Here is an 18,328-nt window from a genome sequence, read left to right as displayed (position 1 = left end):
CTTGTTAGTTTCCACGTTCTCGAGAAAAACTTGGGACATATGCGTACCACTGGTCTGTCAAAGCATCTGAAGAGTAGAGTTCCTAATGACGACTCAAACTGTGCGGCTTCAGAGAAACAATTTTCGGATCATATGATGCGAACTTTATGTAAGCAGGCCTAAAACATATGAGAGAACATACGAAGCTACTTCCTATGACAAAAGAGTCAAATATTCATTCTACATCCACTAGCTCTGACAATCGGTCTGCTGACATGTCTGCAACAAGCTTTATTTCATTTTGTAAACGCAGGAAGAACATTGGACAATGAGGCATCCCACGTAGATTGTGTTCTTGTTTCATAGTGCACCACTTAATTATAAAAACAATTGAAAATAATATAAAGTCACTTCAAAGATGTGATTTACGTGTTCCGTACAGTTCTGAAGAACCAGTGGGGGAAGTAAAGAAAGAAACAATGCAAATAAGGCTTTTAAGAACTCGTAAGTGAGAAATAAATTTTAGACACTTAGTGCTCATGATTTACAGGCTGCAGAGCGTGCCAAAACCTTTTGTGGTGCAGCGCCCGAGCGTAACGACTCATTGAGATACGGGTGTGTGCTAGCACCGGTTAAATATTATTGCCGTATGTTGTGTGGACTAGCTAGGACGGCAGGGTGCGGCAGCACCGACCTAAATTCGGAGTCTTTACTTTTTTTGCCCAAAGGGAGTAGCGAGTTGGGGGGTCGACTTATACTCAGCAATACACGGTAATTATCGAGAATAATTATCGATTGATAACACAATCGATGGTTGATTGATTGGTCAATGACTGGTTGATCTACACTCAATTACTTAATCGATGTAATTAATCAATCTATTCATTCATTGATCATAAACTAGATGCTTAACTGCATCTGTGACTTTTGTTTTCATTAATCATTATAAATATATTGATTGAATTTTTATTCGCTCCGATTATTCCCTCATTTCATCCCAGTACCCATTTTGGGTTTTCAAATTTTGGCGCCATGCGTTGGGTCCGCCCACACTACCGGTTTTTTAAATTTGGCTCCACGCTTTGCCCTAGCTCCGGCCATTTTTTGGATATTTTTGGCTCTAATTAACTAACTATCCATCCTATGGACACAATTCTTTTAATGACATCATCACATCGTCCTCTTTCAATTACAACCACTCGTTTGATGCCACCTCTTCTGAGTGCCTCGCAACTGCTGCAGAGATCTTTTGGTGGCACAAACCCCGCCGACATAGCCTGGAAATGCAAAGCGTGACTCGCAGCGCCGCCAGTACCCTGCAGCGAATCGCCTGCGAGAAAATGCTCTCAGTACGTTTAGAGGCTGACGACTGGTGGTGCACAGCTCGCTTTGCTTACTTTTTCGCCTGTTCCTGATTGCCGCGTAGGCAGCGTGCTCACTACATGGGCGTTTCTGCGCTTTTTACCCGCGAATTGGGCCCCGCGGTTGCAGTTTTCTTATTGCGGCTGCGATAAGGAAGCGTACTTTTTCAAATGCCTCATTCCACGCGCAAGGGGGGGGGGGGGGGGGGGCAGTGTACAAGGTTCCCCTCAGCAGTGGTCAAGTTGATATCGGCCAAACTGGTAGATGTTTAAACGTTCACTGCAAGGGCATGCGCGGAGTGGGCCCAGAGGACCTTGCCTGCCCTGTCCCAGTTGTAAAGACTGAACTGCACACAGATTATCGGACGAAGGAGAAATTATCGAGGCTGCTGCCATCTTGATGTCAGAGCCAGGCTAAGCACGCCTTCTGTGTCACTTTCTCAGAAAGAATTAGCGTTTCTGTCTGGTCTCCCTAGGTTGTTTTTGCTTGGTTTGAGCAGGTGGTTCCTTTCCTCTCCACGTGCTGATTGTTTTCGTCATGGTTGCCATTCAATTGTTTTCCTATGCTTCATTTTCTTTTTGCAACTGTTTGCAGATTACATGCATGACTGATCCACATAAGCGCTGCTGTTCTTCGTCAAATGTTCAGTTGTCAGTACTGCCTCATGTTGTCGCGTGCCTCTGTGTCGTCCCGTTTTGCAGTTTCACTCCTCACGACGTCCTACCAACTGGCCTAAAACCACGTTCTTCTAAACCTGCCCGTCCACTGCCAAAACTGCGACCCAAAAAAGCCATGCCACCCACGTTCGCAAAAGTATAGCTGTGTTAAAAATGCGCCGCAATAAGATGACACGATGAAATGGTAGAAGATTTTGAGCCTCCAGGATATGTAATAACACCTGTTCGCTTTCACTCTCGGAAAAAAAAAAGACCGAGTTTCTTTCTGGATCTGCTTGACCTACATGTTGCCTGCCTTCACTTTTCTGCCAACACCCCTTTTTTCGCATTTTCTTTGCTTTTATCCTTCATACTGGTTGTTGAATTTCATTGTTCCATATTTTATCTCTCGTGTTTTTACTGTACCTCATCTTCCACATTTAGCCGTGGCTTCACCTTTTTTGCTCGTGCTTTTTTATTCCCCTTTTATACTTTTAGTTTTTTGAGCGCACTTCACCTTTGTAGCTCAATTCTCGTTTGCTTTTCATTTGCATTGCACTTTTCTTTTTTTTTTTCAGTACAGTTGATCTGTGTTTGCATGTAGGGTTTTAGTTCCATGTTATCGGACCAGTTTTTGAAAATTCTTTTGGTCAAACCATTCCATTGTTTGGCAGTCTTAAAAATCGCTTGCATGTAAGTTTCTCACTCTCCTTGATCTGGTTTTATTCTTCCCTGCTCTATCCTTTGGTTTCTCGTTTTTCTTGTTTTACCACTCATTGTCACATCTTCTTCTTGTTTCTACGAGTGCATAAAATCACCGCCTGTGCTGTGGGCATATGCGCAGTGTTTCAGTGGTTCTGGAATTAAGCGGAAATTCAGCCGTCATCTTTTCTGTCCCTGTCTGTACCCCTATCAGCCACAATGGATCAGCACCAACCAGCCCGACAGCTTGTCCTATTCACCCCAAAGCAGTGCCATGCCAAAAACACCGCACTTACAGTAGAAAGCCCTGCTTGACTGAGTGCATGCCGCTGGCCATTCGCAAATTCCCAGCCAGCTCCTGGTCGCAGATTGCACGCAGCTTGCACAACTCTTCATCCCCTGCAACTGAAAAAAAGATTGGGGGATGAGCAAGAGGTATCAAAGTTGATGTGCTTGCGTTGTTTGACTGATTGCCTAAGAAAAAACATGACTTTCTGTAAGCACAATTGTCCTTATTCCACACGAGCTTTCTACAGTAGACCTCGTTAACGCTGACTTACTACATGGTCCCAGCATGACTGCATCTAGTTCTATGGTGTGAAATGCTTGTTAGCTCTGAGACCTTGCACCGGTTAATGCAGTAAACCTTGGAAAGTGCAATCACGGCTCCGAGCTTTGCATCATAGATACTCAGATGCTCGGTGGTCGTGGGGGTTTTAGAAATATTGGCAGGGTGACACAGTAACAAGCACTCCACTCCAATTGCTTTCACACTATTGCAAAAACTTGCATAGCAGAGACCCGTCCTCCATTTAGCAGTGTGAAAATAATCAAATTCAAAGCATGCACACTAAATGCTCACCTACCTTCGAACAGAGCTTCATAATTATGGGTATAATTATTGCAATTAAATGCCAGTCTACCTGCAGTTTTCAATTTATCCCAAAATTATACACAGCTTGATGAACAGCAAGCATTAAACGGGAATTAAATTAAGCGGCATTGTTCAGCCACAGGTCAAGATCATCTACAGTAATCTAGAAAGATGTAGATGCAGCTCTTCATGGCTGTGATCAATCGAGATTAGTCTGGTCGCTCCTCGCATCACGAACAAAAATGATAACACCCCTTTCCTGCGGCCTTGAGCGCGAACTAATGGGCACTACGATACATGGCAATACTATCGATTCTACTACTGATAGTATTACTATCGAAAGTAGACTACCGATAATACTATCGATTATTGCTACATTCCGTAGCAATAAACCAGCAGCACATCTGTGCAGACAGCACCTTGCCAGGTACTCTGCAAGGATGCTGCGCCATACAAGAACTGGTGTCATCATGCACTGTACATTACTGAGTGACATTTTGGAGTACGTGCCAGAAATACCGTTAAAGTACTGCTGTAGAGCACAATGTTTTTAAAGGGACAAACAAACATTTTGGTCCTTCTAGAGGACACATATGCATAAGAGGCAACAGGTGAGCAATAGTCACTGCGCCTGAAGCAGGCTCAACTCCTTTATTTTAACAGCGCTGTATGAGCGACAACATAAATTTTAGGTTCATGTAATTTTAAGCTGAGGTACTGCTGTGATGGCGTTGCGATGGTGATCGATGGGTGCTGTGATGGTGAGCGATGGTGTAGAGGTACAGCATCCGCCTCGCGTGCAAGAGGACCGGGGTTCAAATCCCGGTGCCACGCAATTCTCCACCGGATTAAAAAAAAAAAAAACTCCGCGTGTCGATTGATGCATAACCAGGCTTGGGGTGCGGCCTGATTTCGGTGACCAAACAAACAACGCACTTCTTCACCAGAACAGGATTTGGCCACCCTGGTGTAGTACTTGGCCACAACCTTCTATGAACAAACCAATTAACCCTCGGCCCTCAGTCCCCAGCGGCTGCGGAGCAACTGACCAAGGCGGCGGCCAGATCTGTGACACAGCGGAGGGTGCTAACAATCTCTGGCTCCAGACAGGCCGCCATTGGAAACTGAACCTGGCAACATTTAACGCAAGAACCTTATCAAGTGAGGCTAGCTTAGCAGTGCTGTTGGAGGAATTAGCCAGTATTAAATGGGATGTCATAGGGCTTAGTGAGGTTAGGAGGACAGATGAGGCATATACAGTACTGAAGGGCAGGCATGTACTGTGCTATTGTGGATTAGCAGATAGGCGAGAACTAGGTGTGGGATTCCTCATAAATCAGGATATAGCTGGCAACATCGAGGAGTTTTACAGTATTAACGAGAGAGTGGCAGCTATCGTAATTAGGCTTAATAAGAGGTACAAGCTGAAGGTGGTGCAGGCCTACGCGCCCACATCAAGCCATGATGACCAGATAGTTGAAAGCTTCTATGAGGATGTGGAATCGGCAGTAACCAAAGTAAAATCACAGTACACTGTACTGATGGGCAACTTTAATGCGAAGGTAGGTAAAAAGCAGGCTGGAGACAAGGCGGTAGGTGACCATGGCATAGGTTCTAGGAACCGTAGGGGAGAGTTATTAGTAGAGTTCACAGATAGAAATAATTTACTGATTATGAATACCTTCTTCCTCAAACGAGCAAACAGGAAGTGGACGAACAGACTTCATACTGTGTGCACACCCTAGCATCGTAGAGGATGTGGAGGTCCTCAGTAAGGTCCGTTGTAGCGACCACAGAATGGTAAGGTCTCGTATTAGCTTAGACTTGAAGAGGGAACGGAGGAAACTGGTGAAGAGAAAGGCTATTAACGAGTTAGCATTAAGAGGGAAGGTAGAGGAATTCAGAATGTCGCTGCAGATAATATTTTCCGCTTTGACTGAAGAAGACGACCGTAGTGTTGAAACAATAAATGATAATCTCACAGCTATCGTTACAGAGGGCACCGCAGAAGTAGGTGGTAGGATGGTTCGACAGGATACCAGCAAGCTACGCCACGAGACTAAAGATCTGATTAAGAAACGCCAAAGCATGAGGGCGTCTAACTCCATAGACAGGATAGGACTAGCAGAGCTATCGAAGTTAATAAATAAGCGCAAGGAAGCCGGCATAAGAAAGTTTAACATGGAGAAAATCGAGTATGCTCTAAGGAATGGAGGTAGCCTGAAATCAGTGAGGAGAAAACTGGGCATAGGTAAAAACCAGATGTATGCGCTAAAAGACAAACAGGGCAATATGTCATCAGCAATATGGATAAGATAGTTGAATTAGCCGAAGAGTTCTACACAAATCTATACAGTAGCGAATGTAATCAAGTTACTGAGGGAGGCAGTCGACCACAGCAATGGGACATCCCGCCAGTAACGAAGGAGGAAGTAAAGAAAGCCTCAGGAGCAATGCAAAGAGGGAAAGCAGCCGGTGAGGATCAGGTAACAGCAGATTTGTTGAAGGACGGAGGAGAGATTGTGCTACAAAAACTAGCCACCCTGTATACGCAATGCCTTGTGACCTCGAGAGTACCAGAAGCTTGGAAGAACGCTAACAGAAAGGAGACGTCAAGGACTTGAAGAATTACAGACCAATCAGCTTATTGTCCGTTGCCTACAAGGCATTTACTAAGGTAATCACTAATAGAGTCAGGACAACCTTGGACTTTATTCAACCCAATGATCAGGCAGGTTTTCGTAAAAGATATTCAACAATAGACCACATTCAAACTATCAATCAGGTGATAGAGAAATGCGCAGAATATAACCAACCCCTATATATAGCCTTCACTGATAACTAGAAAGCATTTGACCCAGTGGAAACCTCAGCTGTCATGCAGGCATTGCGGAATCAGGGTGTGGAAGAGTGTTATGTGAAAATATTGGAAGATATTTATAATGATTGCACAGCTACTATAGTTCTCCATAAAGTCAGCAATAAAATTCCAATACGGAAAGGTGGCAGGCAGGGAGATACGATCTCGCCAATGCTCTTCACTGCCTGCTTACAGTAGGTATTCCGGGGACTGGAATGGGAACAGTTGGGGAGAAGAGTTAATGGAGAATACCTGAGTAATTTGCGATTCGCTGATGACGTTGCCTTGCTAAGCCACTCAGGACAAGAACTGCAAAAAAACATGATCAATCAGTCAGACAGGCAGAGCAGAACGGTGGGGCTAAGAATTAACATGCAGAAAACCAAAGAAATGTTCAACAGCCTAGCAAGGGAACAGCAGTTCGCAATTGGTAGTGAGGTGCTGGAAGTAGTAAGAGAATATGTCTACTTAGGGCAGGTAGTGACCGCAGATCCGGATCATGAGAGGGAAATACCTAGAAGAATAAGAATGGGGTGGACCGCATATGGCAGGTTCTCTCAGATCATGAATGGTAGCTTACCAATATCCCTGAAGAGAAAATTATACAACAGCTGTATACTACCGGTACTCACCTATGGGGCAGAAACGTGGAGGCTAACAAAGAGGGTTCAGCTTAAGTTAAGAACAACGCAGTGAGCTATGGAAAGGAAAATGATAGGTCTAACGTTAGGAAATCGGAAGAGGGCAGATTGGGTGAGGGAAAAAACGCGGGTTAATGACATCTTAGTTGAAATCAGGAGGAAGAAATGGGCTTTGGCAGGGCATGTAATGCGAAGGCAAGATAACCGCTGGTCCTTAAGGGTAACGGAGTGGGTTCCAAGAGAAAGCAAACGTAGCAGGGGACGGCAGAAAGTTAGGTGGGCAGATGAGATTTATAAGTTTGCGGAGATACAGTGACGGCAGCTGACAAAGGACAGGGTTAAGCCTTTCCCTGAGGTGGGTGTAGTCAGGCTGCTGATGATGATGACTGATGTGAAGTGCATACAGAGTTCTGCACGCATTTCTAAACACGGCAGTGAGCCTATGTTGACAATATTTTCCGTTGATGCGTACCTTACCAGCCTATTTAACTACCATGAACAGCTAAGGAGGGATGGTACAGCCGAAGGCAGGAAGCACGCATCGCCCAGCAGATGCTGGCAGCTGGCAGCTGCAAATAAATACATACAGACCAACAGCTGTCAGTGCCAGTAAGAATGTCACGAATGACAAGAAAAGAAATTGTCCACTCCTTCAGAAACTAAAAAGACAATAAAAGCAATCAGCTGGCCCATGACAAAAGTGAACAGGCTATATGTAATGCACCTATATACATTCTTTCAAGAGAGCCAGGATCGCTGTCATAACCACACTGAAAGATGAGCCGACGGGAATACCACTGCATTTTTATGAGTGATTTTTTTTTATGCGTTGTGGGGATGCACTCGCCTCCCCGTGGTTCGCTTTCCCGCATTGCACCCCCTACTGTAGTTAGCTCCCCCGCAACGCACTCTTCTCAGTTTGGTTACTTTAGCTAACAGAAGAGGCCGCTCGCGTCGCAGCGACACCAGAGCCACGGATGGCGTCTTGCTGCGCGCTCGCGGGGAGCGACGGGTTCTCTTTTCCCTGGGACCGGGATAGCGAGCGGACGTTCTGCTCGCGGCTTCGCTCTTCGTCGACGAGCGCCTCTTGGTCGGAACTTGCTCCCGCCAAGCCTGTCCCGTCCGGCCTCTTAGTTTTCCCTCTGCCCTACCGTGGGCGAACGTTCGCTCGTAACCGTGCTGGTGAGTCGGACATCCTCGATTCCTCAGTGTATATTGTTGCTAGCTGGCGTTATTGTTGTTATAGTAATAAATGCCTTCTTTGTGTTAGCCAGTGTGTCGTTCCTTTGTTCCCGCAGAGCAAGGCCCGCCGTGGTCGCTGTGCGCTCGGTAGCGCTCGCGACCACGAGGTGGGGTCCGTGCAGTTTTGAACTGTGTCAGCCGCGGTTAAAGGTGAAATACCTATTTATCCCCCCCATTGAAAACACCACATCGGGCAGCCCAACGTGGGGCCTGCTCTTGGAACATTGGACGACTGTCTGTTCGGTTCGAGGAACGCTCTTTGTCCGGACTTGACAAGTGCTAGGCCTAGTGTGAATTTTGATCGCTAGGACCTGCAGCATGCTTTCTTGAGTGCGAGATGTATTGCGCTGCAGCATGTTTGAACTTTTCGACATGCTCAGCATGTTTTTTTTGTCAAGTTTTTCTTCCTGGAGTTGCTTCAAGAACCACTTGGTCCGCATCGAAGGAGCGCCAGGCCTAACGCCCGCGGAGTTGCCGAGCCCGAAGCGAGTGAATACAGAAGCCGCGTGGGTGGTCCAATTTTTCTGTATATATTTTCTCGCTGTCTCTTTTTCAACTCTGGGAGTCGCGGCTCTGGGAGCCAGGTGGCCTGGGGCCACGGGTGCCGCTACGAGCTCGCTGGTATTGCAGCTCGGCACCGGGCGCTCCGACGCCATCCCATACGGTGGGCGCCGACCGCTCAGAAGCTGCTTTGTGCAGTGAGCGGGGAGGACCACCCCACAAAGCTGATGCCTCCTCGCTGCCGCGCGCACAGAACCTGTTTCGGGTCTTTCTTTTGTTGGGGGTCATCGACCGTCACAATGGTAGTGAGGCCTAAGGCTTTTCAGAGCTGCCTGCGCCATGTCAAAAGTGACGGCCACCGGACCGTGGTGTTGAGAGGGGGCGCACTTTGCTGCCCCACGCGTTTTTTTTTTAACCTCGCATGAACCAAGCATTCTCGTTCAACTCAAGAAAGGGCTTTGTTCACTCGAACTTTGCGTTGCACAGCCGTCCGACACGTTTTGCTAGCCAGTTGAGCATTGAGCCACGAGGCCCTTGCGGACGCCGTTTCCCCTCCCGTGACCTACATTAAAGGCATGCGGAGTGTGTTTCGGAAATTTTGCAGATCCAGTGCACATCGTCTCGCTGCCGCCTGCTGCGACGGAGCAGCCTGTATCCTGTCCGCCGCATCCATCCGGGTCAGCTGTGGCGAGACCAGACAGCAGCCACCTCAGGCTGCTGTTGCCCTGAAGACTACTGCAGAATCCTGGCCTGCAGTGGTCAACCGGCCCTCCTCTTCGCGGGCCTGCGGACACGTAGTCCGCGGGCCATGCTAGTCGTCCCAGCAGAGACCTTCACGCCGCCTTCGGAATACCGCGGAAGACTGCGTGCACGCTGTCGGCGTGACCTCCGCTGCAAGACCTGCCTCAAGTGCATGAAGACCAGGAAGACTCCTCCATAGCATGTAACTTGCAGGCGCGTGGGTCTGTTTAAGGTTGTTAGCTGGCGTTATTGTTGTTATAGGAATAAATGCCTTGTTTGTGTCAGCCAGTGTGTCGTGCCTTTGTTCCCGCAGAGCAAGGCCCGCCATGGTCGCTGTGCGCTCGGCAGCGCTCGCGACCACGGGGTGGGGTCCCCGCGGTTTTGAACTGTGTCAGCCGCGGTTAAACGGGGAATACATATTTATCTCCCCATTTTAAACCCCATAGCGTGGCTGCACAAGCGAAGCATATAGCAAAAAGCTAGAAACCCTAAATAAGTGAGCAGTTTGATCCTCGACAATTTGCAGTGCTCAGAAGGACGCATCGATGCCCAGAGCTCAGGAGAGACGCAAGTTCCATCTTTTACATAATACTGTCTCAAATCATGTTCCCATGGAGAAGCACTGATAAGTTTACAAATGACAAGGCAAGGAACATGCACCAGCCTTTCATATGCGTTCATTGTCTCTGAAAAATTTAGTGCGAAGATTATTAAGGTGCACTGAAGAGGAGTCTGAACTGGAATTTATCGCTGGAGTTCCATCTACATGTTCCGAACATTCTTAGAAACTTGGAATTATTTCGCTGTGCGGCCGATTTCCTTAATTTAACTCCAATTAAATGCTCCGGCTCCCGCCTTTTTTTTAATTTCCCAAAGATGGTGGGAGAAGTCGACCAACCTTTCAACCAGTCCAGTAGCGGCTTGCCGCTCTGGCATCGGCGGAGTGATATGTAGCGATTGGCGAAAGCAAAGAGTCTACGCGTATTTTTGTTTCCGTGGGCCTAATTTACAGCTATGTAGTCTCTGACTAGATCTATTTATTGACGGAAACCTAAAAACAAAACAGTGAAAGCAAAGCCGCCATGCAACTGCCTGAAAGGCACTCCATGCGTTGGTCAGCTCCTCCCACCGCCTGCGGGGAATTAAAAAAAAAGTGGGAGCCGGACATTAATCTGATTTAAACTAGGGAAATCGGCCGCACATGGCTGTAATTCGAAATTTCTATGAATGCTCGGAACGTGCAGATCGAGTTCCCGTGACCACAAGATGAGTCAAGATGCCTCTTCAGTGCACCCTTAAGGCGCAAGCACCAATCCAGTAAGTGCCGAGCAAGAAAATTCGCAAGGACACTTAAGCTCCGCCTTAAGGGCATGACATGATAGCGTAGTGGGCGAGGTCTTCCATTCTGGGCGGCCTTTGAATGCGTTTTCCCTTCTTTCAATAGTTTTGTAGCGCCCGGCGACGCTATAAAGCGCCGGCGCTGAGATCGGCGTTACAGCGCGCGCTAGAGGAAAATAAAGACGGACAGCGCGTGCTCGTGGCGCACGCCCGGCACGGGCAGTCCGGAACTAGAAACCTGCCACGCTGGTCGTCTCTGTCTGGTGCTCCGCTGCGACCCCGCAAACCCTCAACAGTGGTGACCCGGCGAACCGTGCCTTCTGTCCCAGCGGCGTCCTAGCATGGCGTACTGGCAGCACCCAAGTTTCGACCCGCCGCTCCCGGCGTTCCGGCCTGCAGGCGTCGGCGGGTGGTTCGCCCAACTGGAGGCTGCGATGTACCTGAACGGCATCACCATCCAGCCGTTGAAACACGAAGTCCTTTGTGACATCCTCCCGGCCGACCTCCTGCGTCGGCTCACCTACTCTGCTTTCGGCGGCCGGCCATACGATGAGCTGCGTGCGGCCGTCTTGGCGTACTTCGGCGCCTACTACGTTCCGCCGCCGCTCTACGACGCAGCGGACCCGTTTTCGCCGCCGCCAGCCTCTGGCCCTGCACCGGCCTCGCTCGCGCCCACGCAGCCTTCATCAGAACCCGGCCCGCCTCAGCAGCCCCTCGCCGCCTCGCCGCCACTCCCGTCCAGCGTCTCCAGCCCGGCTGTCTCTCTCGACGCCACACCAGGTGGGATCCGCACGAACTTCGCCTCGCGTCCTTCTCCCACTACTATCGTACCCGCGTCTCTGGCCCTGCCTCTTTGCGCTTCAGTGGCGTTGTCGCCAGAGCCTCCTGCAGCCAAAGACGACTCTGCGGCAGCAGCCGTGCCGAGGCTTCCGGCATCTCCATCTACCTCGTCACTACCACCAACAGCTCTGCAGGCCTCTTCTGTGAGGTTGAAGCCGTCGCCCGCTGATGCTAAAGAGCCCTCGACAACGACCAAGCCTGCTTGTCACACTCCCAGCCCCTCAGAAGGTCCGCAGAGCACTACTCGTCATCAGGAGCAGGATGAGAAAGCCAACCCGATGACAGCAGTAACAAGCACGGCGATCGCCTCCAGCCCCACTTTGCCTGAAACAGTTCCTGACCCAGTGTCAGCGCTTGCTCTCACGCCCGACCATGCCCACCCGCGCATCAGCACTGGCCAGTCGCTCCGGACGGCCACTCCCGCTTTACCCCAGCACCTGGAATTGAACCCAGCAACTTCCTCCGTCATCACCACAGCTGTCACCGTTGTCTCGTCGGTCACACCTGTGCCAACCCTAGTGGCCGGACCGCACTGCTTGCGCCCTACATCAGGGGCACCTGAGCCATGTAAGCCAGCCATTTCCACCTATTTGGACGACTTGAAGCTGGCGCTACAGCAGCGACACGACACCACGCTAAAGACCACATCTGTCCACGGAGCCGTTTCGACCGCTCCCTTGCTTGTGACGGCGTACTCTGTGTGCCAGCTTCCCGCCGACATCAGCTGCAACGGTCCAGCACCAATGACACTTGTGCCAGCGGGCAGCACTACATTCGGTGACGGCCCCACCATGGCCTCCATTGCCCTAATATGCTTTGTCAGCTCGGCACCCTGCATCATTCGCCCATTGCGCAGCAGCCAGGCTCGTCCACCTGAATCCGCGCCCTCCACCCGACGGCTCTTCCCGGACCCTGACATGAACTTACTTACCGGACCCTCCCTCCATCGCGTGACCTCCATCTGTACCCCGTCGGCGCGTACCTTTCGCCGTTCCGTCTAGGCGGGGGGCCCTGTAGCGCCCGGCGACGCTATAAAGCGCCGGCGCTGAGATCGGCGTTACAGCGCGCGCTAGAGGAAAATAAAGACGGACAGCGCGTGCTCGTGGCGCACGCCCGGCACGGGCAGTCCGGAACTAGAAACCTGCCACGCTGGTCGTATCTGTCTGGTGCTCCGCTGCGACCCCGTAAACCCTCAACAGTTTCAATTCTTTATTGATCAATTACACACTAAATGCTTGTGATTAGCATCATCAAGCACTGGCTTTTCATTCTGAGCATTTTCACACTTTCTACCCCCCTTTTGCAATATTATCATTTCTTTAATTAATCCATTACAATGATTTTATTAACTCGTATTACCTATCACACACCAATCAATCATCAATCACCAGAACAACAAATTACCCCGATGCAATTTTTTTTTAACGCAGCCCCAATTATAGGTCACCGGTTTGAATCCCTGACGCGAGCTAGGCTCTAACTTCACTAGCAAGTTTTGGTTTGGTTTGGTTTATGGGGTTTAACGTCCCAAAGCGACTAAGGCTATGAGAGACGCCGTAGTGGAGGGCTCCGGAAATTTCGACCACCTGGGGTTCTTTAACGTGCACTGACATCGCACAGTACACGGGCCTCGAATTTCTCCTCCAAAGAAATTCAGCCGCCGCGACCGGGATCGAACCCGCGTCTTTCGGGACAGCAGCCGAGCACCATAGCCATTGAGCCACCGCGGCGGCACTAGCAAGTTTATGCTGCACGAAACGCTGCTTCGTATGACACCATCCTAAATGTTCTGCGACAAACGGCTAGCATCATACCATTTTTTTTTTTACGCAGCCCCATTATTTCCGACACGCAGTGCTGACTACTATTACACTGAAGGCTTTTGTAGCGAGAGCTACACTAGGCCAGCCGCTTCCAAGGTCAGTGTGGCTGCGCGATGAACCGTGGCACCACACTCCGCCAGCTGTGCGTATGCGCGAAGTGACGTCAGAGCACGCAGTTAAAATCATTGCACGGAAAAAGCAACCCCACCCAGAAAGAAACCAGATAACAATGTGCTGTGGCACTGGAACTGCAGAAGCCTGAACAGGAAAAGAGCGCTACTGCAGCGCTTTACAAAACTGCAGGACCAAGACGCAATAACAATAGCCCTGCAGGAGGTAACCACTAGGGCCAAACTTATGGGGTACAAAAAAGGGAAAGGAGGGATCCATAGCTGTAACCTTCATTCAAAAGAATATAGCTGTGATAATACGGGAGACGGGGATCGAACAACACGACCACGTCCTCACAGAGGTCGTTACAAGCAAAAGAGACATGAAAAGCCTCTTCGTACTCAACATTACAGTCCCCCTCAGGACAACAGAGACGTTGGGCCCCTTTTCAAAAAAGCTAGAACGATTGCAGATAAGGACCCATTAGTAACAGTGGGAGACTTCAACGTGGGAGACGAGGAATGAGGCTATCCAGACTCTAAACCCAAAGGGAAAAAACTGTGGAACGCCATTCAAAGCCAAGGATTTACCCTCCATAACGGCCCGGACTCCTTTGCCAGGGGCAGACATTGAGGTAGCTTAGACACCTCTCCGGACCAGACAATCACTATGAACTTGGGCAGAACCAGGTGGAATAACACCCGGGAAAACCTAGGAAGCGATTACTACATAATCACCTTTACGCTAGGGTAGAGGTTGCAGATTAAGGAAGAAAAAAACCCAAGAAATAACAGAATGGGACAAGTTCAGAACACTCAAGCAATCCAAATGCACAGGAGGCATCGGCTGTATTGAGACCTGGATGGCACAGTTAAGGGAGCACATAGAAGCTGCAACAGTGGAAGTGCAGGACAAAAAAGCACCCCGTATTGTCGACTCTCGCCTCCTCACACTCCTCAGAAAAAAGGAGGAAACAGTGGAGAAAAACAACAAGCTAACGGTCAAAATAGAAAATTACGCACAGAGATCGAAAGATACGCCAGGGACTTGGAAGAAGAAAATTGGTCAATAGCATGCGACGAAATGAACACTGGGCAAGGCATATTTCAAAGGCACAGACGAAGAGATGTGCAACAAGCTGCCCGAGACATACATCGGCCAGCACCCAAAAGAAAAAGAAGAAAACTACGGGAGCGAAAACAGAGCTTGATGAGCCCTTCACAGAGGCTGAGGTCAGGGCTGCCCTAAGCAACCTGAAAACGAACTCAGGGGCAGGACCAGATCGAATCAATAACAAAGCACTTGGAAATTGAGATATTTCAGCCCCACACCTGACAGAACATAGGGAAAGTGCCCAAATCCTGGAAATGGGCAGAGATTGTCTTCATGCCGAAACCAGGTAAACCCACTTGGGACCACTATCACTGACGTCCTGTGGCGGGAAGGCCATGGAGCACGTCATGCTCAACAGGCTTTCCAGACACATGGAAGAACAAAGACAATAGCCAGACGGGGTGATGGGTTTTCGTCCAGGTCTCAGCACGCAGGATATCATGCTAAGACTGGATACATCCAAGGGTACAAAGGGAACGCGAGGGTCATTTTGGGACTTAGGCCTCCGGGATGCAGGCCTGGGCAAGCATGCCTACAGATACCTCAAAAACTTCTTGGAAGACAGGGGAGTAGCTCCCAAATTCAAAGATATCAGATCAGAATCAATCAAGATAGCAGGAGCCGGCATCCCACAAGGGGCAGTACTGTCCCTCTTCTTGTTTAACATAGCAATGAGGGGTCTCCCAAATTGCTAGACGAAATAGAGAACTTGAATTACAGCATCTATGCAGAAGACATCAATCTATGGGTTAGACATCAATCTATGGAAAACTGAGCAAAGGCTTCTCTGATCTCTGAAGGAAGGACCAGCACACGTGATCTTGCTTCGTTGTCAATCTTATATCTAAAAACTGCAGCTGCAACAACGAGCTGCAGTTTTTAGATATAAGATTGACAACGAAGCAAGATCACGTGTGCTGGTCCTTCCTTCAGAGATCAGAGAAGCCTTTGCTCAGTTTTCGTTCAGCGCATTCCAAGGTTGTTAAATGTGGCATAGCAGTTTCTTGCTTAGGTGCTGCCATAACCAAGTCATGCGTGCATGCCATCAGTACAAGTTTTAATCAGCAGGTTCAGAGGCTAAGAAGTGCGTGCTTTCCAGATGATGTTTTATTACTTGCTTGCACTAAGATAATTAAAAGGGTCAAAAGGCATGAACCACAGGAACCTTCAAAAAAGGAAAAAAAGAAATTCGTTGTTCTACCGTACATTCACCAAATGTCACACAGTTTCAAGCAAGTAGGCAGCAGATATGGCATTGACGTTCTTTTTTCGGCACCAAACAAGCTCGGCAAATTGTGCGCCATTGTAGATAGAAGGGCCAGGGAAGAGGAAAAGAAACGAAGAAAAACAAAAAAAGGTTGCCAGATTAAGCATGACCGGCGGTTTGTCCCTTGTGCTGTGAAGGGGTTGTGTATCAAGTGCCGTTCACGTGCGGGAAGACCTATATAGGCCAAACAGGAAGGTGCTTGAACACCCGCTTAAGAGACCACAACACTTCATTAAGGGGGGCTCCGTCGTCAAACTTGGCCTTGCATTACAGGAACTGTTCCCAGAATAACCAACCTGATTCTTCTGAAAAATCATGTACCCCCATTTTTAACGAAACTAAGATTCTGTACAAACACAAAGATAAACTAACACGGGAAATCAGTGAAGCCTTTCATATTCAAAAAAACAGTGACTCGTGCGTGAGCATCCCCTCTGTAACAGTTCATGACTGTGAACTGAAGTATCTGGATCCAGGTGATTGATGTATCATTGTAGCTTTTGGTGTTGCCATGCGTTCTTGGTTGTCATTGGAGTATATATTGCGTGTTGTTCCTAATAAAGCCTTCAGTTGATAGCGCCGGTCCTGTTGTACTCTTTTTCGTTGTCCTTTCGTTTAGCGCTGTTTTTTCCAGGAAGTATAATTATAGACAACTTATTTTTCACACACATTCCTTCTTCAAGAAACACTCCATTAACAGTTCTTGATTGCCATGAAGGAAGCTTTGCGGACGGAGAAATAGATGGATATATGCTCGACTTGCTGCACCAATGCCTCGTTCTCAAACACCATGTCTGCGCAGGTATTTTGCAAGGCTGTCACAGCTGTGGGAGCCATTACGAGCGAGAGGAATGGGATGTCCTCCCGCATAAGTGGTAAGAAATTCCCGCTTGCCTTTACACCTACCTTAAAGTACCCACCCACACTGCCACCCTGGCAGGTGGCAGCGCTTCTGGCACAAGGCTGTCAACGCCAAAGCATGCAGCGCACATCTGTCACTATCGCCACGTAGCTTAAAGAACGACTGAGGTGTCCACTGTTCCAAGAGGGCAGTTATGCACCTTCCCTCTGGTTCAGGTGTCCACCAAGATGTGTCAGACAGATACTGCACATTTCCTCTCCTCAAAAACCAATTGACAAATTTTACCCTCTGCTTTCCAAGGCCCCGCTCTATTGGTTTCACAGCTGTGGGAGTCAGATACTGCACATTTATTTTCCTCAAAAAAATACCGAAGCCACTTCGGAAATTCTAAAGGGTCCTTGGCGGAAGCCTTGTGGTCAACCCACAGCCGCTTCCTCAAACCGCTTGGCGCGGAATCACTGGGCCGCTTCGGAGCCATGCATCTCACTCACTCGACTACAATAAGACGTCTGGCGAAGGAGCAGCGGTGTAGATGCCACCGCTGACACACGCGCACTAGTTCCACCACTATGAAGAAGCTTACAACATCCACCGAGCAAATCCTCCGGATGATACATCGTATCCGAAATAGACACCATGGCATGAAGGAAAGGGACACCATCCGCTTAGTGCAAGCTTTCGTGATCTCTCGGATAATGTACGGGACAGCATTCCTTAACCTCTCCACGTCATAAATTGAAAAGTTGGAGACACTCATCAGGAAAGCCTACAAGACGGCACTGGGGCTACCAAACTCCACGCCAACGGCAAAGCTCATGGTTCTAGTACATAATACCCTCAAAGAGATGTGGAGAGCACAATGGCTCTCACAACTCAATAGGCTCGCACTTACAAAACCAGGCAGAGAACTGCTTGAGAGGACCCACGCGATGTGAGAAGACGCATAAACGTGCACCCCATTCCGCGGAATATGCAACCCGCACATAACATCGAGAGGAGGAAAGCAAGAGGGGAAGCCCTGCAGGAGAGATGGGACAAAGCAAACTAACACCCTTTACGTGGACGCAGCAGGACCACAGAATGGAGTCATGACTATTGTGGTCTCAACGCCTGCAGGGTCGATGGTGAACTGCGCCTCGGTGAAGACATCTAACCCCACTCACGCAGAGGAAGCAGCCATTGCATTAGCAGTAGCATCTAACCCCAATGCCATTGTGCTCACTTATTCCCAGAATTTCAATAACGGATTAATTCACAGGTCAGGGTTGTCATTGCTGACTAAGCATCCACCCAACCAAGCCTCAGTCATCTGGTTTCCTGGTTACCTGGAACTACCAGGAGGAAACAAAGCCGCTCACAGGCATGCCCGAACTCTTCTATACCTGGCGTCTCCCCCTGATGACCATGAAGGGTGCC

The 18,328-nt window shown here is 49.0% G+C and overlaps 1 protein-coding gene across 24 annotated transcripts in view; it reads right to left on the bottom strand.

Annotated features, from left to right (window-relative positions):
• Positions 1–18,328, bottom strand: part of LOC149338157 (uncharacterized) — a 164,353-nt gene that overhangs the window by 122,127 nt on the left and 23,898 nt on the right. For 10 of the 24 annotated variants that reach the window (XR_016283391.1, XR_016283392.1, XM_089547515.1 and 7 more), the window contains 2 exons: positions 6,686–6,742; positions 2,996–3,104 (listed from right to left, as the gene is read on the bottom strand). Coding sequence is in view for 13 of the 24 variants with exons in the window: in XM_089547515.1 (XP_089403641.1) it covers positions 2,996–3,104; positions 6,686–6,742 (166 nt within the window). In the remaining 11 variants the exon portion in view is untranslated. Of the gene's footprint in view, positions 1–255; positions 3,105–6,685; positions 6,743–7,546; positions 7,644–18,328 lie in introns of those variants that run through there. The other 14 variants (XR_016283393.1, XR_016283399.1, XR_016283395.1 and 11 more) reach the window with 9 other exon arrangements.

This window comes from Amblyomma mixtum, chromosome 6 (assembly GCF_055824585.1).
Source record: "Amblyomma mixtum isolate Tamu chromosome 6, ASM5582458v1, whole genome shotgun sequence".
Taxonomy (NCBI): Eukaryota; Metazoa; Arthropoda; class Arachnida; order Ixodida; family Ixodidae; genus Amblyomma; species Amblyomma mixtum.
This window is presented reverse-complemented; position numbering and strand designations above follow the sequence as displayed.